Genomic DNA, 22,531 nt, shown 5'->3' with positions numbered 1-22,531 from the left:
GAAACTTCTTTACTGAAGGTTGTGAGAGTGTGGAACAAGCTGCCAGCACAAGTAGGGCACAACAATCTTGATTTCAATGATTGAGAAGTTTGAACAAGTACATGGATACCAGAGGTATGGAGGACTCTGGTCCTGGTGCAGGTCGATGGGAGTAGGCAGCTTAAATGGTTTGACACGGACAAGGTGGGCCAAAGGGCACGTTTCTGTGCTGTACTTTTCACTGGCTATTTCATGCTTTCCCAAGGTGCAGATGAACTTTGTTTCTATTCTCTGCCCCTAAAGAAGTGCTATTTGCTTTCTATTTGACAGATCAGTTTGTATTTTTATTTTTGCTTTCAGGTGTTGTCTGCAACTCTACACTCTGATGCAGCAAGTTGGTTTTTCATGAATGTGCTTCGTGGATTACAGATGCACGGACAACATGAAGGTTGCCTTGCAGCATTGGTTAATCTTGCTTTCATGATATATGAGGCTTTGGTAAGCATCTAACTGTTAAGCAAGTGTATTAACATTGTAGACTCTTAATTCCATTTGAATATTATGAAGAATTCACTGGGTGGAATAGCTTTATTTTAAGCACTTGGCAAATAAAACACTTTCACATAGCATTTCTCACAATTTTGGATGCTCAAAGTTGTGTATTTGGAAGTATCTTTATTGGTGTAAGGAAGAAAGTAGTCAATTTGCAAATAGAAGATCTACAATCTGCAATTAAATGATAAACTGTTCTGAACATCAAGTTAGAGTGCAGATTGATTAAGTGAAAGGATTTCTTTCATTGGTCCAAAATTTTGTAGTGACCTTTTGTTGCCTTTCCATATAAAATCTTGTTAAATGGAGCTGCTTTCCATTTTGTTCTTGGGAAGTCTCCAGTGGTTGACTGGTTGTTCAAGGAACCATCACAATCTTGTAAATTGCTTTGGTTTTAACCAGGTATGTTCATCCATCAACTCTGTTTTCTGGATTTAGGTCTACCAATCTCATGAATGGGTCCTACTGAGCCTCTGCCAACCATCATGTGCCCACTTAAACTGATCCCATATTATTTCTCCCACACTTCCATCAACTCCCCCCTCCCAGATACTAATACTTGCCAACACAACGTACAGTGGTTAATTCACCCATTAACCTGCACACCTTTGGAATGTGGGAGGAAACTGGAACACCTGGGGGAAGTTCACACTGTCACAGAGAATTTGCAAACTCCACACACACAGCACAAGGACTCGGGACTCACACCACCAGGTTAAAGACCAGTTACTATCCTTCAACCATTAGGATTTTGAACAAAAGGGGATAACTACTCATATTTAAAGATTCTTTTATCTTGTTATTTCATGCTCATTATTTATTGCTATAACTGCAAACTGCAAAATGCATTTGCACAATTTGTTTAGTTTACAGATCCTGTTTACTGTTACTGTTCGATAGATTTAATCAGAATGCTTGCAGAAAAAAATCTTGGTTGTGTGTGATGACATGTATGCACTTTGATAATAAATTTTACTTTGAACCTTGACCTTGAGCCAGCAGTTAGAACTAAACTTGAATTACGGGCGCTGTGAGGCAGCATCTCTACTGCCTACTTGGCAATGCTGTCTATTGTTTGTTTAAGATTTTCCTTTATATATTATCTTCTTCCTTCCTGAGTTCTCTTCAACTATTTAATGACTGTTTTCAACTTTGTGCCATATACTCTAATGTTTCTTAAAAACATGGAGAATGGGAGCAGTGGTCAGTTGGCCCTTTGGGCCTGCTCTACCATTTAAAACTTGGTCAGCTACTTCAGTACCCTGTTCCTGTTCTCTCACTATATCTTTGATTCCCTGTATATTTTAAATCAGTGTTAAGCAACTGTGGCAGAGCCTGCCATTCCAGGATCGGCCTCAATAGCTGCTCGAAGCTGCTCGACAAACTAGTGACTACTAGAGGCGCAGTATCCATGGTCGACCACGACCGATGGAGGCCACACAATTGAAAATAGGATATGGAGAATTTTAATATTGAATATTTTCCTTACCTGTCTCTGTACAATTCCAGAAAAAATTTGTGATTGTGTTGTTTTGGATGCTTTAAGAAGAACAAACACAAAATGCTTGAGGAACTCAGCAGGCCAGGCAGCATCTATGGATTCCAGCATTTTGTGTGTTACTTGTATTTCAAGTATCTGCAGATTTTCTCTTGTTTGTGATTGTAAAATTCACTATTATGTTTTACAGCACTTCTTTAAACAAATTTTCCGTGCAGTTTCACAGGAGCTTTGAGGGGCCTCAGAAAACCAACTACTTAACTAATTTTTTTTTAAAAATTCCTATTATAGAGACCACGTTATCCTGAGTTAAAAACAGTGATGCAGCAGGTTCCGCAAATCTCTAGTGATGCTTTGGATCAATTTGATATAAAACTTCTGAACCCATCGTCTCATAAAATGGGCGATAAGAAGAGAAAAGATCTTTTTAAGAAACTCTTGACTGGCTGCATTGGGGTAAGTGGCGGATCTAGTTCCCAAAACATGACTTTGACATTGGATGTGATATTTTAATAATGTAATGATAATTGAACTATAAATTCATAAAATTGTCTGTTTAATTATGCTTCTCTAGCTCTGATTGTCCTTGCTGGTGAGGCTGCAGGTTTTGAGAAGTTAGAACAGCTTAGATGAGTAACAACTTGAACAGCTTAGATGAGTAAGTGCAATGTATTTGGTAGGTGGCACACAATGAGCCACTGTGCAGTTGATAGTGGATGCGGTATTAGTTACATGGGTTACAGTGTTCAGGATGGTGTCACGCTTAAGTAGATAAGCCGACAAGAGGAGAGGCTGCACTTGATCTGGTATTGGGAAATGAACCTGGTAAGGTGTCAGATCTCTCAGTGGGAGAGCAGTTTGGAGATAGTGATCATAATTGTATCTCCTTTGCCGTAGCTTTGGAGAGGGATAGGAATAGACAAGTTAGGAAAGCGTTTAAGTGGATAAGGGGAAATAGGAGGCTATCAGGCAGGAATTTGGAAGCATAAATTGGAAATAACTGTTTTCGGGGAAATGTACAGAAGAAATGTGGCAAATGTTCAGAGAATATTTGCGTGGCGTTCTGCTTAGGTACGTTCCAATGAGACAGAAAGGATGGTAGGGTACAGGAACCGTGGTGTACAAAGGCTGTTGTAAATCCAGTCAAGAAGAAAAGAAAAGCTTACGTAACGTTCAAAAAACTAGGTAATCATAGAGATACAGAAGATTATAAGTCCAGCAGGAAGGAGCTTAAGAATCAAATTAGGAGAGCCAGAAGGGGCCATGAGAAGGTCTTGGCAGACAGGATTAAGGAAAACCCCAAGGCATTCTACAAGTATGTGAAGAGCAAGAGGATAAGACGTGAAAGAATAGGACGAATCAAGTGTGACAGTGGAAAAGTGTGTATGGAGGAGATGGCAGAGGTACTTAATACTTTACTTCGATATTCACTACAGAAAAGGATCTTGGCGATTGTAGGGATGACTTAAAGCAGACTGAAAATCTTGAGCATGTAGATATTAAGGAAGAGGATGCGCTGGAGCTTTTAGAAAGAATCAAGTTGGCTAAGTCACCAGGACCGGACAAAGTGTACCCCAGGCTACTGTGGGAGGTGAAGGAGGAGATTGCTGAGCCTCAGGCGATGATCTTTGCATCATCAAAGGGGATAGGAGAGGTTCTGGAAGATTGGAGGGTTGCGGATGTTGTTCCCTTTATTCAAGAAAGGGAGTAGAGATAGCCCAGGAAATTAAAGGCCAGTGAGTCTACTTCAGTGGTTGGTAAGTTAATGGAGAAGATCCTGAGAGGCAGCATTCATGAACATTTGGAGAGGCATATGATTAGGAATAGTCAGCATGGCTTTGTCAAGTGCAGGTCATGCTTTACAAGCCTAATTGAATTTTTTGAGTATGTGAGGATAAAGGTAGAGCAGTAGATGTAGTGAAAATGGGTTTCAGCAAGGCATTTGATAAGGTACTCCATGCAAGGCTTATTGAGAAAGTAAGGAGGCATAGGATCCAACCATATAACCATATAACAATTACAGCACGGAAACAGGCCATCTCGGCTTTTCTAGTCCATGCCGACGCTTAAACTCACCTAGTCCCACTGGCCCGCACTCAATTCATAACCCTCCATTCCTTTCCTGTCCATATACCTATCCAATTTTTCTTTAAATGACAATACTGAACCTGCCTCTACCACTTCTACTGGAAGCTCATTCCACACAGCTACCACTCTCTGAGTAAAGAAATTCCCCCTCGTGTTACCCTTAAACTTTTGCCCCCTAACTCTCAAATCATGTCCTCTTGTTTGAATCTCCCCTACTCTCAATGGAAAAAGCCTATCCACGTCAACTCGATCTATCCCCCTCATTATTTTAAATACCTCTATCAAGTCCTCCCTCAACCTTCTACACTCCAAAGAATAAAGACCTAACTTATTCAGCCTTTCCCTGTAAATTAGGTGCTGAAACCCAGGTAACATTCTAGTAAATCTTCTCTGTACTCTCTCTATTTTGTTGTCATCTTTCCTATAATTCGGTGACCAGAACTGTACACAATACTCCAAATTCAGCCTTACCAATGCCTTGTACAATTTTAACATTACATCCCAACTCCTATACTCAATGCTCTGATTTATAAAGGCCAGCATACCAAAAGCTTTCTTCACCACCCTATCCTCATGAGATTCCACCTTCAGGGAACTATGCACCATTATTCCTAGATCACTCTGTTCTACTGCATTCTTCAATGCCCTACCATTTACGATGTATGTCCTATTTGGATTATTCCTACCAAAATGTAGCACCTCACACTTATCAGCATTAATCCAAGGGGACATTGCTTTGTGGATCCAGAACTGGCTTGCCCATAGAAGGTAAAGAGTGGTTGTAGACAGGTCATATTCTGCGTGGATATCGGTGACCATTGGTGTGCCTCAAAGATCTGTTTTGGGACCCCTACTCTTCATGATTTTATAAATGACTTGGATGAGGAAGTGGAGGGATGGGTGAGTAAATTTGCTGATGACACAAAGGTTGGAGGTGTGGATAGTGTGGAGGGCGGTCAGGTTACAGTGGGACATTGGTAGGATGCAAAACTGGGCTGAGAAGTGGCCAGTTAAGTGTGAGGTGGTTCATTTTGGTAGGACAAATATGACAGAATATAGTATTAATGGTAAGACTCTTGGCAGTGTTGAGGCTCAGAGGGATCTTGGGGTCCGAGTCTGTAGGACATTCAAAGCTGCTGCGCAGGTTGACTCTGTGACATATGGTGCATTGGCCTTCATCGATCATGGGATTGAGTTTAAGAGCCGAGAGGTCATGTTACAGCTATATAGGACACTGGTCACACCCCACTTGGAGTACTGTGCTCAGTTCTGGTTGTCTCACTACAGGAAGGATGTGGAAGCCATAGAAAGGGTGCAGAGGAGATTTACAAGGATATTGCCTGGATTGGGGAGCGTTCCTTATGAGAATAGGTTGAGTGAACTCAGCCTTTTCTCCTTGGAGCGACAGAGGATGAGAAGTGACCCGATAGAGGTTTTTTAAGATGATGAGAGGTATTGACCGTGTGGATAGTCAGAGGCTTTTTTCTGGGGCTGAAATGGCTAGCACATGGAGCTTAGGAAACTAGAGAGCTATGGGTAACCCAAGGTAATTTCTGAGGTAGGAACATGTTCGGCACAGCTTTGTGGGATGAAAGGCCTGTATTGTGCTGTCGGTTTTCTATGTTTCCAAGTATTGTTGGAAAATCGTACATCTGGGGAAGAGGACAGTATTCTGTCACAGTCCTGATACATCTTGTTAGATGGCAGGAAGATGTTTAGTTTCTTTTAACTTTCTCTTCACTGCATTGTGCAAACAAAATTACATTCCTAAACATACAGGAAGAACAATCTTGTGCAGTTTTATTCTTTTAGCTTCAAACAACTGAAGCCTCATCCATTGTCTGATCAGTAATAAATAAAATGCCAAGATAATTGGCTTCAATCCATATTTACTGTCTGATTATGCCAAAATAATTTGAGATTGTTTAACATTGAAGACTGATTAATGTCATTTCCATTTCACAAGTGTTAGGAAGAACAAAATAATTGTTACTCCGGATCCAATGCAGCACAACAAAACACAATAAGACAAAGAAAACATTAATTAAAAAACACAGTAAATAGAAATATATAAGATAGCTTATTTACATTGATTGTATGTCCATCAAGTGACTGACAAGAAATGTTGGTGGTGGGTGAGTGGGTGGAGGTGTTGATCAATCTTACTGCTTGGGGAAAGTAACTGATTTTGAGTCTGATGGTCTTGGTGCTATGTAGCAGCTTGCCCCCTAATGGAAGTGGATGATCAATCCATGGGCTGGGTGGGTGGGGATCCTTCATGATATTTCTGGCACCTTTCTGTATTTGTGTCCTTGATGGTGGGTACCAGCGATGCGTTGGGCAATTTGACTATACGCTGTAGATCTTTCCTGACTGCCACAGTGCAGTTTTCATACTATGCAGTGATGCAACATGCTAGGATGCTCACTACTGTACATCTGTAGGAGGTAGTGAGTATTTATGTGCATAGTCCAGCTCTCTTCAGCCTCAAAGTATAGGTGGTGGTGAACATCCTATGTGTTCTGGGACCAGGATATGTTATTCAAGATGTGCACTCCCAGCAGTTTGAAACTGCTGCAACACACAAAATGCTGGAGTAACTCAGCAGGCCAAGCAACATCTGTTGAGAAGAGTAAACAGTTGATGTTTTGGGCTGAGACCTTTCATCAGAACTTAGTGTTGCCTGGAATTCCAGCATTTGCAGATTTTCTCTTGTTTGTGTTTACTCTTTTGCATAGATGCTGCCTGGCCTGTTGAGTTCCTCCAGCATTTTATGTGTATTGCTTGGATTTCCAGCATCTGCAGATTTTCTCTCCTGAGTTTGAAACTGCTCAGTTTTCACAGCTGTGCCGCTGTTGTAAAGAGTGGTGTGAGTGATGATAGTTCTGACATTGTTAACAATCTCCTTTTGTCTTGTTGACATTGAAGAAGAGGCTATTTGCCTGGCACCAAGAGTCAAGCTCTTCCACCTCCTTTCTGTAGGCCTTTTCATTGTTGTTTAGTCTCCACTGTTGTGTCATTGGTGAATCTGACAATGTGATTACTTGGGTGTTTGTGCAAGTGTGTGAGCGGAGTGTACAATGGTGGGCTCAGTACACAGCCCTGAGGGGCACCCATTTTGAGGACAATGTTGAGGATGTTTTATTTCCTGAGTGAGGTCTGTTGGTTAGGAAGTCCACCACCCAGTGTACCATGGTGTATTTAGACTGAAGAGTAGAAGTTTGTTTGCCAAGGTCTGGGATAATGGTGTTGAATGTGGAACTGAAATCGCATTCTGACCTAACTGGCTTCAATCAGTAAGTTTTACGTTTGCCTTGTTTGATAAATACAACCTTTTTTCATGGATAGTAAAAATGCTGTTTGGCAGAATTTGCATTTTGGATATGTAACACAAAATGCTGAAGAAACTGAGCAGCTTAGGCAGCATCTGTGGAAATGAATAAACAATCGACTTTTTGGACCCAAGATGTTGATGCTGCCTGACTCGAGTTCCTCCAGCATTTTGTATGTGTTACTGTGGATTTCCAGCATCTGAAGAATCTCTTATGTTTATGTTGGATGTCTTTCGACAAAAATATAAACATTTGGCCATTGTGATTCCTGAGCTGCAATGTTCTACAATGGTGACTACGTTTGTTCAGTACACTCAGACTCCACTCAACACTGAGGATGCTTTCCTTAGAGGTGGAGCACTATGCAGGGTCACTATAACATTATGTAAATAGACATGTGTGCCTGTTTAAAAAAAATCCAACTTCAGATACATGATATTTTATGTATACACAGTAATTCGTGGAGTAGGGGAGTCAGCGGGAGACGCTCATGGAGTGAGTACTGTTTTAGATTCGCTCCTTAATCTTTACTTTTTTTAACCTTTGATCACCCTTATCCAACTTATTTTTACCTACACCAAAAGATTCGTGCTATTTTCTTGGGCTTATCGTTAAGAGTTTATTGTGAATTTTTGAAGATATGCAAACAGAAATGGCTCTTAGATCTAAAGGACGAGAACCGGGGCGCAACCCGAACGGTAATGGAAAGAAGCAAGCTCATCCGCAACGCACTGAATTAACTTATGAACTGTTTATGGAGGTTTTGGATAAAAAATTTGATGAACTACAACAAATTTTTAAACAAGATATAAAGGCTTTTCAAGATTATATGGTTAAGACGGATTCAGTAATTAACCAGCAGCAAGTTCTTATCGCATCTCTGCAAGAAGAAGCTCGGAAATGAGATTTGACAATTGAAAAATTGCACCAGGATTTAATTTCGACCATTAAATTGGTGGAAACACTTAAAGCCAAGAGTGTCGACTTTGAGAATCGGTTCAGAAGACACAACCTACGTATATTTGGTCTCCCAGACGGCATAGAAAAAGACGATCCTTCAAAATATTTTGCTCAACTTTTAAAAGATGCTTTCCCGTCGGTTTTCCCAGAGAACCCCCCATTACTTGATCGAGCACATAGAATTTGGCATCGTTCATCGAGTGCTCCAGCTAAACCCTCGGTTGTAATTGTCCGGTTTCATTATGTACATGACAAAGAACAACTTATTCGTGTGGCTCGGCGGGCTGGAATGATTAAATTTCAAGATTACCATTTCCGTTTGGTTGAAGATTTTAGTCTTGAAGTTATGAAGAAAAGGCTTTTTAAACCTCTGATGTCTGAATGTTATGAGAAAAATCTAAAACCTGCGCTCTTATACCCTGAGAAGCTTAGAATCTCTCCGTCGAATGCTCCACGCCAGGTTTTCCTTTCTACATCTGAAGTGAGAAAGTATCTGGAGGAGAACTTCCCTACTGCCACAGACACTAATCTCTAATAAATGAGTGATTCTGATCGTGTAAGATGGTTTTCGATTCCTCAAACCAGAGTTAGTCTCTGGTTATTGGTGTAGGTTTATCCTATACTTCATATTTAAGTTAAAGTGTGCTTTCATTACATTAATCGCTCTGTTTTATACACTTTAACCATTATACTATATTTTTGACTATTATTTTTGTTCCCTCGAAGGTATATTTTTAACCCTTTGAAGGTAAATTCTTTTTTATTAAGATGGTGGTTTTTTGGAAAAATATTCTTGGTTTTGTTTAAGATGGCGTTATTTTTTCTTTTCTCGTCTTCTTCCTGTAATGCATCGCTTATCATAGTTTAAATATTTCTTGATTTGTTTGGGTTATAACACGATTTATAAGCTTTTAGTGATTATATTCTTTTTTTACAACTAAGTATATTAAGAAGCGTGGTTTTTAGTATAGTGATTATAATTTTTAAAGTTGGGGTGGTTTTTTTAATATATATATCCTTTATATACGGAGTGGTCTTCCGCTGATATGGGGGTAGAATTAGTCTCATTTTTCCCTTTTTCTAGCCATATTTTGGCTTTTTTTCTTTTTCTTGTGGGGGTGGGGGATGGTCTGTTTTCTAATTTTATTTTTCTTTTACCAGTTTGTTTTAGTTTTTTCATTTGGGCTGTTTTTGAACTACAAATATGTCTACGATGTCATTCTTTATTTTTGTTCCTCTTCCGGGTGCATGAGTTTATAATTTGGTTAACCCTTTCTATACCAAAGGGTTGACTTTAGAAGCATGGCTCAGACCATTAATTTTGTGTCTTGGAATACTAATGGTTTAAACCATCCGATTAAACGAAAGAAGATTTTCAAAGTATTCCAAAGACTTAATGCTCATATCATTTTTGTACAAGAAACTCATGTGAGGAAGGAGGACAAATATCGCTTTTTTAGGTCTTGGCGGGGTCAACAGTATCATTCGAATTCGAATGCCAAAGTTAAGGGAGTTTCAATTTTTATTGACTCCTCTATTGCATTTGTTCAACACGATATCCTTTCGGATCCGAATGGTAGATTTTTGTTAATTACGGGTTTACTTTGTAATAAAAAGGTTGCTATGGTTAATGTTTATGCTCCAAATGTGGATTGTCCTGATTTTTTAAAGTCCTTATTTACTTCTTTACCTAATCTAAATGAATATAAGTTAATAATGGGTGGTGACTTTAATTGTTGTTTAAATCCTTTGATGGACAAATCTATATCTATTCAGACTTTACCCAATAAGTCGGCCACTTGTATTAACTCCTTTTTGACTGATAATGGAGTTTTTGATATTTGGAGATTTCGGCATCCTAACGACAAAGAGTTTTCTTTTTTCTCACATGTTTATCATTCCTATTCGAGAATTGATTATTTTTTTATTGACTCTTGTTTTATTCCATCGGTAATTGGTTGTAATTATGATATTATAGCTATCTCTGATCATGCTCCATTAAAACTTTCTATTAAATTTACGGATACAGCTTCTAATGTTAGACAATGGCGATTTGACTCTACCTTATTGCAAGATCCGGACTTTATTAAATTTATGAAGGAGCAGATCGATTTCTTCTTTTCAACTAATTCCACGGATGATATTTCTTGCGGAACACTTTAGGACACTTTTAAAGCGTATATACGTGGACAGATTATCTCTTACTCTGTTGGTCTGAGAAAACGCATTAAGAAGGAAACTCTTTTATTGGTTGATAAAATTAAAGAGATTGACAAGAAATATTCGATCACTCCTAGTAAGGAGCTTTACAAACAAAGGGTTGAACTTCAAATGGAACATAATTTATTACTTACATCTCCGATTGAAAATCAATTAATGAAAACCAGATCTGATTTTTATATACCGTAGATTCCGGACAACAGAGCGCACCTGATTAAAAGCCGCTGGCTCTAATTTTAGAAATAAAATCAATTTTTTACTTGTAAAGGCCGCACCGGATTTTCGGCCGCAGGTGTCCCACGTTGTAATATGAGATATTTACACAGAAAGATATTACACGTGAGGATTTTTTAACTTTTAATTAAATCCATATGGTAACAAAAACAAATACATATTGCAAATGCTTTTTTTCGATCCGTGCCCGTAACGCGGCTACTTTTAAATATACGTTGCGTATACTTCTTTACTGAACAACATTCCAATATCTCCTAACGACTGGTCAAAAATATATATACTGCAGCCTACCAGGAAAAGTTATTGATCGCCTTTAACTTAAAAGCAGCGTTTTCGCTCCGCCGCTCGACCCCCGCCGTCCCGTTTATCGCAAACTGGTATCCCACAAGACGCGGCGAAACCGGGTGTGACGTCATAGCATCCCGCGATGTAGTACAGAAAACAAATATAGTTAAAACTCTTCTAACTTTAACTAGAAAATGAATTACTAAGCGAAAATATTATAAACTAAATAACTGCCATAAAGGCAGCACAATGCTTTTCTTCGAGTGTTTTCCATGTTGATGAGGGTGAGTACAAATGACTGATTTACAATAATTTAATTGTGAAAGTGCGCTTGATTTATCGTACAATTTCATTGGACCTCTGTGAACTACTCATCAATTTTATTGGTCTACTGTTACGAGGCAAAATGTTTACGAGGCGGCATGAAAAAAAACCATGTATTAGCCGCTCTGGATTAAAGGCCGCAGAGTTCAAAGCTGTTCAAAATGTGGGGAAAAAGTAGCGGCTTAAAATCCGGAATCTACGGTACATAGTGATAAATCGGGTAAACTGTTCGCTGGTCAGTTGAAGAATGTTTTGGTTAAACGTCAAATCACTAAGATTCGTCAGCAGAATGGGGATTTGACAGTTAACCATGATGAGATAAATAAGTCATTTCAAGACTTTTATACCTCCCTGTATCAATCTGAATTCCCTCAGGATCATAATACCATGTGTGATTTTCTTGGGAAATTGAATTTTCCAAAATTATCATCCGATGATCTTTCAATATTAGATACTCCGATTACGGATGCAGAAATTAAAGGGGTTATTTCTTCAATGAATTCTGGGAAAGCACCAAGTCCAGATGAGTATACAGTAGAATTTTTAAAATGTTTTTCCGCTACTCTTTCTCCTTGGTTATGCAGGGTTTTTGAAGAAGCAAGTAGATTAGGGAATTTGCCACAATCTTTTTATAGAGCTTCCATTTCTTTAATACTGAAAAAAGATAAAGACCCTACTGACTGTGCATCCTATAGACCAATATCTTTATTGAATGTGGACTCCAAGATCTTTTCCAAGTTACTGGCTTCCAGGCTGGAGAAGGTATTACCCCAAATTATTTCAGAAGATCAAACCGGTTTTATTAAAAATCGCTATTCTTTTTTCAATGTTAGGAGATTACTGAATATTGTTTATACTCCTTCACATAGCACTTCAGAATATGTTATTTCATTAGATGCGGAGAAAACATTTGATAGAGTTGAATGGCCTTACTTATTTTATGTGTTGGAGAAGTTTAATTTTAGTCCGACATTCATTTCTTGGATTAAACTGATTTATCACACTCCAGTAGCCTCGGTGTTTACTAATAATCAAAGATCTCCCTTTTTTCGTTTATTTCGGGGCACTAGACAAGGTTGTCCTCTTAGCCCATTACTATTTAACATTGCTTTAGAACCTTTGGCAATTGCCATCAGAGAATCGCAGGATATTTCGGGTATTAATCGTGGGACAGATATTCATAAGGTATCTTTGTATGCAGATGATTTATTATTATTTATTTCTAACCCTGGGAAATCTATTCCAGCAGTTCTATCATTGTTGGCTCAATTTAGTGAGTTTTCTGGGTATAAGTTAAATCTTAATAAGAGTGAATTGTTTCCTTTGAATAGACAGGTCCCAAGTTATGGAAATTTATCTTTTAAATTAGTTAATGACTCTTTTATTTACTTAGGGATTAAAATCACAAAAAACCATAAAGAATTATTTAGGTTTAATTTTTTACCCTTAATTGATCAGATTAAAGGCTTGTTTACTAAGTGGTCACCATTATCTTTATCTCTGATAGGTAGGATTAATGCTATTAAGATGGTTATTTTACCTAAGTTTTTATATATTTTTCAAGCGGTACCAACTTTTGTTCCGAAATCTTTTTTTTTACTAATGTTGATTCAAAAATTTCCTCATATATATGGCAGAATAAAAATCCCAGGTTAGGTAAAATATAGTTACAGAAGACAAAGAAGGAAGGTGGGTTGGCATTACCTAATTTCAGATTTTATTATTGGGCAGTTAATATTAGATATTTGTTATGTTGGTTGAAAGATTGGGATGGTTCTTTTGGCCCTCATTGGGTGAGTTTGGAAATTAAATCGGTACCAGGTTATGCTCTGGGTTCTATTTTAGGGACTTCTCTCCCTTTTGTTCTTTCTAAATTGCCGAAACGAATTGACAACCCGATAGTTAAATATACCTTACGTATATGGTTTCAATTTCGGAAATTTTTCGGGTTGACTCAATTCGTTTTAAATATTCCTATTGTATCTAATTGCTTTTTCCACCCTTCAATTATAGATCAAGCTTTTTTGGCTTGGAAAACTAAGGGTTACTAAGATTTTCTGATTTATTTTCGGATAATTGTTTTATGTCTTTTGAGCAATTATCTAATAAATATAATTTGCCTAGATTTCATTTTTTTAGATATTTACAGGTTAGGCATTTTTCAAGTACGGTACTTCCTACGTTTCCAAATTTTGTGTCTTCAGATATTTTGGAGAGATTGTTTGAATTAAACCCTTTTCAAAAAGGGCTTATATCAAAACTTTATAATATAATTATGAAGATGCGTTCAGAGCCCCTTTATAAGACAAAAAATGATTGGGAAAGAGAGCTTAATCTTATTATTCCTATTGAGAATTGGGATAGAATTCTTCAATTAGTTAATACATCATCTATATGTGCCAAACATTCATTAATACAATTTAAGGTCGTACATAGGGCCCATATGTCCAAGGATAAATTAGCTCATTTTTATTCTTATATAAACCCTATTTGTGATAGATGTCAATTTGAAATCACGTCTTTAACTCATATGTTTTGGTCATGTCAGCTTTTGAAAAAATATTGGAAAGATATTTTTGATATTATCTCTGCGGTATTGAACATCGATTTACAACCCCATCCTATTACCGCAATTTTTGGTTTACCAATGATGGACTCACTTCATTTATCTTCTTCCACCTGTCGAATGATTGCATTTCTCACTTTGATGGCTAGAAGATCTATTTTGTTGAATTGGAAGGAAATTAATCCTCCCACTGTATTTCATTGGCTTTCTCAAACTATGTTATGTTTAAATTTAGAAAAAATTAGAAGTGGTGTATTCGATACTTCTATTAAATTTGAAAAGATATGGAGACCATTTATTCAATATTTTCATATGATGTAATATGACCCTGTTCCAAACTTATTGGATTTTCCAGCTTTAATCTTATTTATGTTGAGAGGATTGGAGTTGACGACACTGATGATTATGTATTCTTGTGAGATATTATAAACAGCCCTTTTTTTTCTTTTTCTAGTTTTTCTTTTTTTTCTTTTTTTGCTTTTTTCTTCCTCATTAGCTATTAGATTAGTAGTTAGTCAATTTTGCAAACTTTTTTTTCTTTTTTCTGTTTTTTTTATATCATATATTATGAAATACCTAGATTTACCTTGCTCATACATATACTATATGGTTCATGTTTTGGGAAAACTCATTTATATTGTAATCATTGCTTATGTATTCTTTCATGTGTAATGGGAATTTGTATGTTTGTAATCCCTTTATTAATATATCAATTGTATTTTGTTCATAATATTATTAATACTAATAAAGAGATTGAAAAAAAAAGTAATTTGTGGAGTAACAAATACACAAATTGACCTAACCAGTGAAGCAGCAACTCATTGCAGCAGCGGAGGGAAGCAGTTGGTGGTATATATTAGAGGAGGGACCAGGCTTTGGGCCCTCCTCTAACTTTGGCTTCTTCTTCAAGTCGATGTTGAGATTTGAGGCATTAATGTGTGGATAGTCAAAGGCCTTTTCCCAGGGCTGAAATGGCTAGCACAAGAGGGAATATTTTTAAGGTGCTTGGAAGTAGGTACAGAGGAGATGTCAGGGGTAGGTTTTTTACACAGAGAGTGGTGAGTGCGTGGAATGGGCTGCTGGCAGCAGTGGTGGAGGTAGAAACGACAGGGTCTTTTAAGAGACTCCTGGATGGCTAAATAGAGCTTCGGAAAATAGAGGGCTATGGATAAGCCTAGGTAGTTCTAAGGTAAGGGCATGTTCGGCACAGCTTTGTGGGGGCCTGTATTGTGCTGTAAGTTTTCTATGTTTCTATTTGACTGCGTTTTCTTAAGTTTCCTCTGATGGAGCTTTTCTTGGTAACAGGAAGTCATGTCGAGAGCATCTCTCTTTGCCTTGTTGCTTCCCTCCCAGTCAGGGTGATTATCGCAGAACATTGCAAATTTTAAAGAGGCGCTAACATCAACCTGATGCTTACCAGCTTCCAAATGCTGTTATCGTTTGTGGGTTCACATCCATGCTAATGCTTTTCCAATACATCTTAGATGTACTACCCTCACTGGAAGATGTGGGTTGTTTTCCAGACATGGGTGAAAAATAATTGAATAAATTGGTGAGGGAGCAAGAACGTTTACACATGTGGAGGAGGCAGAGCATGAACGAATATATGATTTGGCTGTGAGTGCTCCAGAGTGTATGTAAGGCATTCTTATTGGCTGATAGAAAGTTTATTGTAATGTTGGCTGCTCTTGAGAAATTATGTTGTTCAGATTTAATTTTGTCATTTAAAAAATTTTATATTAAGAATTGAATAACCACATTGTAACAAATCATTGTTATGTGGGGTAATGTTATGCGAGGTCTGAGTGTAATTCATTGAAAATCATACTCTTTTCTCTCAGTAAGTGTATAATTAGTCCTAAATTGAATAGCTCAGTAATAATTATTAGAACTCTATGAAAACTAACCGTACTAACCTTTTTTCTGTCCTTTTCAGAAACCACTTGGGCAGAAGTTCAAAAAAGAGGTACATATCAAAAACTTGCCCTTGCTGTTCAAGAAGCCAAAACCACAGCCCACTACACCTTTCGAAGAAACAACTGAAGACAATATCCTTACTCCACTCTTTGATCCAAGAGCTCAGGACATATAAAGAGTACTTGGACTCTGTTACTTCCACTCTTGCTTATGGGAAGTAAAATGGACCTTATTATCTTGATTTTAACTTTTAGTCTGTCTTTAGTTGTCAAGTGTTTATCATCATTAGCATAGTGGAAATTAGCATAACGTGGCAACTTGAAGATGACTGTCCAACTTAAAGATTTATCAATCCAACTATAACAATTTGGTAGCCAGATACTTCTGCTAATTCGTTGATTGCTGATGGTGAAAGTTAAGTCCCCACAAAACATCTTCATTATTCATTCTACTTATCCAACCTGAATAAATTTTAATGCATTTTATGGTTGAAAGAACAATGAACTGATTGTGGTATATTGTTATGAAATGCCTTAACCTTTTCAAATATTGAATCCATAAATTGGATTTGCAGCAATCTGTTTTCCAAGTGTTGTAACCTGACAATGTCTGTGCTTGTTGTATTTAAAAATAAATCAGAAAAATACATTGAAGTTTTGTTAAAATATTTTGTAAGCCATTGTTTAATATTAAACTTGTCGGTCCAGTTTTGTGTATAAAGTTTACCTTTAATGCATGTTAAGAATCAGACCCACATTATTGCTGAAGATTGATTTGTTTTTAAATCAAGTCTTTTGAGTTCAGAAACAGAAAATAATGGGAACCAGTAACTTCATTTTAAAATGTGTTTAACTTTTGTTTAGCATTATCACATTGCACCTTCCATGTGTTTTAATGTAGATTTTGAAAGCAACTGGAAATTAACATTAAAGCAATGGCTGTTTCTGTTCCAAGAATTCTTGTGGAAGTCTTTTATAGTGGCTGTAAAGGAGACCAAATCTCCATTTTCTCTTTAGCATTTTCCTAGCTGCATGGTACCTGCAGTGTGAGCTCACTACTTAGTAATAGATTAAAATCTCAAAGTATTCAGTTTATTTCTCCTCACTATTTTGGCATACCATTATTAACTGAAACACTTCACTTTTTGGAAGTAGGAATATACTTCTTGTCACTGCAATAAACATTGTGATCCACATTTGGAAGAAAAAGATTGTAATGTCAGCATTTGGCACCTCTTCAGTACAAGTCAACTTTGCTTCCTAAATTTTAAATAGAACTGCCAACTATAAAAGAGTATTAGATATTAAAATTTGACACTTGGCTTTGTTTATATTTGCAATATTGCATGTTAAGTTGCATTGCTTTTTATTTATACTTCAAGCACTTATGTTGCATGTTTCCTTAGAGTAATCTCTGGTCTGGCTTTAAAACTAATTAACTGATGGCCCATAATGCTCCTTTGAACACTATGAAATGCTACATGACTTTTTGACTTAAATATTTTTTGAGGTTTAACTTTGCTCAACGTTTTGTTTTCAAGCTTAATACAGGAATGATTATGAATTGGAAGAAAGTATTGTCATTTTTGCTTTGATTTTTATTTCAATAAAATAAATTCTAGACTGCTTTTTTGGTCTTGGTATCAATAAATAACTTAAAACACATGATAATGATTTGCAACAAATCTAGCTGATGTAGGCAGAAAAAAATTATAACTTGTTTTTCATGTTTTTCTTTCTATGCGGCCTTCCCCAAACAAACTTTCACCTTTGTACTTTATTACTGATATTTTACATGCTTATGTATTAGTTCTTGATTGTGTTAGGTTGCTGTTTAACTAAGTTTAAGAATTCCATTTTTGTTCTATTTCTGGCAAACTTATTCAAAATTTCAAATAATGACCTGAGTGACTTGTAGTCCTGGGATTTCCGAAGTGTAGATATTGGCCAAGTTATTATGTTAGCTTTTTAGAAAAAAATGTAGCTTGATGACCTGGTCAAGATGGATGCAGTGTTAGCAGTGTACTTACAGGACTCCCAGATTTAAAAAATATATTAAATTCTTTGTTCATGCAAACATACAGAATATATGTCTAAATTATCTAGAAAAATTGTATTTGTTTTTGCCCTCTAATGAAAGAAATATTGTTGAAAATTGATAAACAATTTCTTAAAATGTAGGTAATGTACATTTAGGCAACGTTGATTACTTGGACTGCTTTAAACGTTCCTAAATTTAATGGTGAATTGAGTGTTTATACAGAGATTCATTTTATTTCGTGAAAATCTGGGGCTACAAATCCATAATTTCTTGAAAGTCTTTTGAGGATAGTCTTAACAGGAAGATAGGGTCATAAAGAAAGCTTTTGGCTCATTGGCCTTCATAAATCAAAGTATTGAATACAGGAGCTGGGTTGGTGTCTTGAAGCTTGTAAGATGTTGGTGAGGCCTAATTTGGAGTATTGTGTGTAGTTCTTGTCAATTACCTATAGAAAACATGTAAATACAATTGAAAGGATACAGGAAGATTTTAAAAGGATGCTGCCAGGATGTGAGGACCTAAGTTCTAGGTAAAGTTTAATTAGGTTACGACTTTATTCCCTGGAGTGTAGGGAAATTAGGGAAGATTTGATAGAAGCATACAATATTGAGGGGTATAGATAGGATAAATGCAAGCAGGCTTTTTCCACTGAGGTTAGGTGAGACTAAAACTGGAGGTCAGAGATTAAGGTTGAAAGGTAAAATGTTTAAGGGGAGCATTTGGGTACTTCACGCAAAGGGTTGTGAGTGTGGAATGAACTGCCAACAGAAGTGGTGGATGTGGGTCTGACTTCAACATTTAAGAGCATTTTGGAAAAGTACATGGATGGGAGGGCTGTTGTCTAGGTGCAGGTTGATGGGACTAGATAGAACAAAGGACCTGTTTCTGTTTTGCAGTGCTCTATGCCCTACATCCTATTTGGATTCTTAAACAATTGTTCTATGAAATCTACCCTAGTTTGTGCTGGTCAGTCCATGATTAAACGACCTAGTAATATTCGTCATCTGTGGCAATCAGGATTTTAACACACCTCACAGATAGCTTCTAAAAGTTGCCTTCTTCCCCTTCAAAATTATATAGACAAAACCCTTGATTGCATTAGTAGTATTTTCCCATACTATTCTTGCTCTGCCTATCAGGAGAAGAGTTAAAAATAGAACTTCCCTGGATCCTACTTTCCACAGTACCAGCCTCACAATCAAAATAGTTCAGCCATTGCAATTTCCAACAAGATTCCACTACCAGATGTGCAATTGCCTCACCTCACAGAATTTTGAAGGGATCACCCTTTTTGCAACTCCTCGGACTGTCTACCACTATTCCATTGGATCCTAAATGCCATGCAGTTATTTTCTATCTTTCATACAGGGATCAAAACAGTTCATATGAAGCAACTGTTCATTACACTTCCAATCTAGTTCACTATGTTTCGTATCCATAATGTGGTTTCTTCTCCACTGGAAAAAATAAACACCCTCTCCCTTCTGATGAGGGGTATCGGACTTAAAGTTGATTGTTTTTTTTAAAACAAATGATATCTAACATCACTTTCAACATCAATTGTATTTAATTGTAACTTGCTTGAGGATATTTGTGATTTTAGGGGTTCGCTGGCTAAATTAGTGACTACACTTTGTTATTTATGCTAAGATGTGTCCAAGTAAATTTAAATTAATTTTATTATGAATAAATTATTCTCAGGCTTTCGACTGGGTACAGGTATCAATTTTAACAGATGTTTCGATGACAAACTCACCCATCTTCATCAGGGATGATGCCTGGGCATGTCTAATCTGGTGGTATATAGACCTCCACCCGAACCTCCTAACTGGTTAGTCCTCATCCAATTGGGCCTCTGTTGTGCCACCTTGTGCCCCTACTATGTAAAAAGTCTAACTTTATCTTAAATCTATTTAGTTAAGAAGCCTCAACTATTTCCCTGGGCAGAGAATTCCACAGATTTACCACTCTCTGGGAAAAACAGTTTCTCCTCATCTTCATCCAAAATCTCCCTTGAATCTTGAGGCAATGTCCCAGAGTTCTAGTTTCACCTACCAATGGAAACAGCTTTCCTGCTTCTATCTCATCCCTTTCAAAATTTTGTATGTTTCTGTAAGGTCCCTTCTCATTCTTCTGAATTCCAGAGAGTATAGACCCAGGCGACTCAATCTCTCCTCATAGGTTAACCCCTTCATCCCTGGAATCAACCTGGTGAACCTCTGCACTGCCTGCAAAACCAGTATATCCTTAAGTATGGAGACCAGAACTGCACACAGTACTCCAGCGTATTTCAGCCAGATAGGATGCACAGTGGAAACCCCCATCAATCAGCACAGGAGGTGTATCCATTTGTGGTACCCAGAGAAATCAGTGTAGCAGAACATTGCATTTGCAATGGCCATATGATTGACTTCGGCACAAAACTAGGCCACGCCAATGACTTTTGGGAATGCCTGTTGAAGGAGGCCATTGAAATAATACTAGAAGAAATTAATTTTAACAAAGACAAAAGTCTCGCTCTAAGTAAGAACTGGAATTCAATTGTAACGAAGGTGGGAGAGGGAAAACCTGACTGGATGAGGACTAACAAATCAGGTGGGATGGATGACTAGGGGTTGAAATACCATTGGACTAGACATGCCCAGGCATCATCCTTGATGAAGATGGCAGAGTTTATCATTGAATTGTCAGTTAAAATTTATATCTGTACCCACTGGAAGCCTGATAAGAATTTATTTGTCATATACGCTGGGAAAGCACTATGTTCACATGTGGGCTTAATTTTCATTCAAATATTAATATATGTTGCTATTTTTGCTGCGTTACTAAATACATCATAGAATTTACTTACATTTTATGTTTACATTCCTTGCATTTCATATATTACTTAATAATCCTGCATTTGTATTATACCTTTCAGTCTGCTTGGTATCAAAAGTTTGTACTTTAAAGCATGTTTGATGGCACTTGAACTAAAGAATGCTAATGTATGATTTTTGATAATGGGGAAACACCAGAAAAGTTGTATATAAGATCCCAATTAAATGTATTATTTATTGATTGAGGGTTTTTGGGGTGCAAGCCATCACATGATCCACCTGCTCTTTCAATTGCACTTATCTGATACTTAATAGACCTGCCATGCTTCCTTTTGCAACTTGTGTGGCATGATTGGAAGATCACTCGATACTCATCCAGACTGACTGCACATTCACTTGCTATCTCTAAATAAGCATGTACTGTGGCCACTAATGCTATGTCTACAAAAGCTTACACGTTCATGTTCACTGGCCAGAAGTGAACCATTGTCAGCATCCTGTTTCAAGTCCACATCCGTAACAATTTCCCTAATAGTAACATTGCTGGGATAAATACCCAAGTCCTGACAAAATGTTCCCTTGGACCCTGTGGGAGACAAGTGCTGAAATTACAGGGGCCCAAGCAGAGGTATTTAACTTATCTTTAGCAACTGTGAGATACAAAACGATTGGAGGATGCAGCTGCAGTTCTGCTGTTTAAGAAAGGCTCTAAAATAAACCAAGGAATTATTGGCTGGTGATCCTGGCATCAGTAGTGGGGAAAGTTATTGGAAGATATTCTGAAGTACCACTTATGTGAGAATTTGGATAGACTTGGACTGATTATCAATAGTCAACATGGCTTTTTGTGTGATAGATCATGTTTAACCAGAGTCTTTTAAGGAAGTTACGAGGAAAGTTTATGAAGGCAAGGGCGTGGATGTTGTCTAAATGGGCTTTAGCAAGGCATTTGACAAGGTCCTACATGTAAAGTTGGCCAGATGGTTCAGTTGCTTGGCATTCAAGATGAAGTAGTAAATTGGATTAGACATTGGCTTTGTGGGAGAAGCCAGACAGTGGTAGTATGTAGTTGCCCCTCCGACTGGAGGCCTGTGACTAGTGGAGTGCTGCAGGAATCAGTGCTGGGTCTGTTGTTGTTTGTCATATCAATGATCTATATGATAATGTGGTTAGCAAATTTGCAGATGACACCATGATTGGGGGTGTAGTGGACTGTGAGGAAGAGTATCAGAGCTTGCAGCTTGATCTGAACCAGCTGGAAAAATGGCAGATGGAATTTAATGCAAACAAGTGTGAAATGTTGCACTTAGGTAGGACCAAGCTGGGTAGGTCTTACACAGTGAACAGTGGGCACAAAGGGATCTGGGAATACAGGTCCATAATTCATTGAAAGCAGCGTAATAGATAGGATTATATTATAAAAAAGCTTTTGGCACATTAGCCTTCATAAATCAAAGCACTGAGTACAGGGGTTGGGATGTTATATTGAAAATGAGATGTTGATGAGGCCTAATTTGTTGTACTGTATTGTGTTTAGTTTTGATTACCTACCAACAGGAAAGATGTAAATAAGGTTGGAAGGGTACAGAGAAAATTTACAAGGATGTTACCAGGACCTGAGGAGTTGAGTTTTAAGGAAATATTGAACAGGTAGGACTTTATCAAATCTGTCCTCAATTGTTCCAAAGAATAGACATACAAAATTATGAGGGGTATA

The 22,531-nt window shown here is 37.4% G+C and overlaps 1 protein-coding gene across 1 annotated transcript in view; it reads left to right on the top strand.

Annotated features, from left to right (window-relative positions):
* xpo5 (exportin 5) overlaps nt 1–17,582 on the top strand; it is a 115,996-nt gene extending 98,414 nt beyond the window's left edge. Inside the window, exons 30-32 of the mRNA XM_073050614.1 lie at nt 340–477; nt 2,321–2,485; nt 15,975–17,582. Of these exons, the coding sequence (XP_072906715.1) occupies nt 340–477; nt 2,321–2,485; nt 15,975–16,130 (459 nt within the window). The 3' untranslated portion in view covers nt 16,131–17,582. The remainder of the gene's footprint in view (nt 1–339; nt 478–2,320; nt 2,486–15,974) is intronic.
* The last annotated feature ends 4,949 nt before the right edge of the window (nt 17,583–22,531 follow it).

This window comes from Hemitrygon akajei, chromosome 7 (assembly GCF_048418815.1).
Source record: "Hemitrygon akajei chromosome 7, sHemAka1.3, whole genome shotgun sequence".
In the NCBI taxonomy this organism is placed as follows: Eukaryota; Metazoa; Chordata; class Chondrichthyes; order Myliobatiformes; family Dasyatidae; genus Hemitrygon; species Hemitrygon akajei.
Note: the sequence above shows the minus strand (reverse complement) of the source record. Positions and strands in the feature narration are given on the sequence as shown.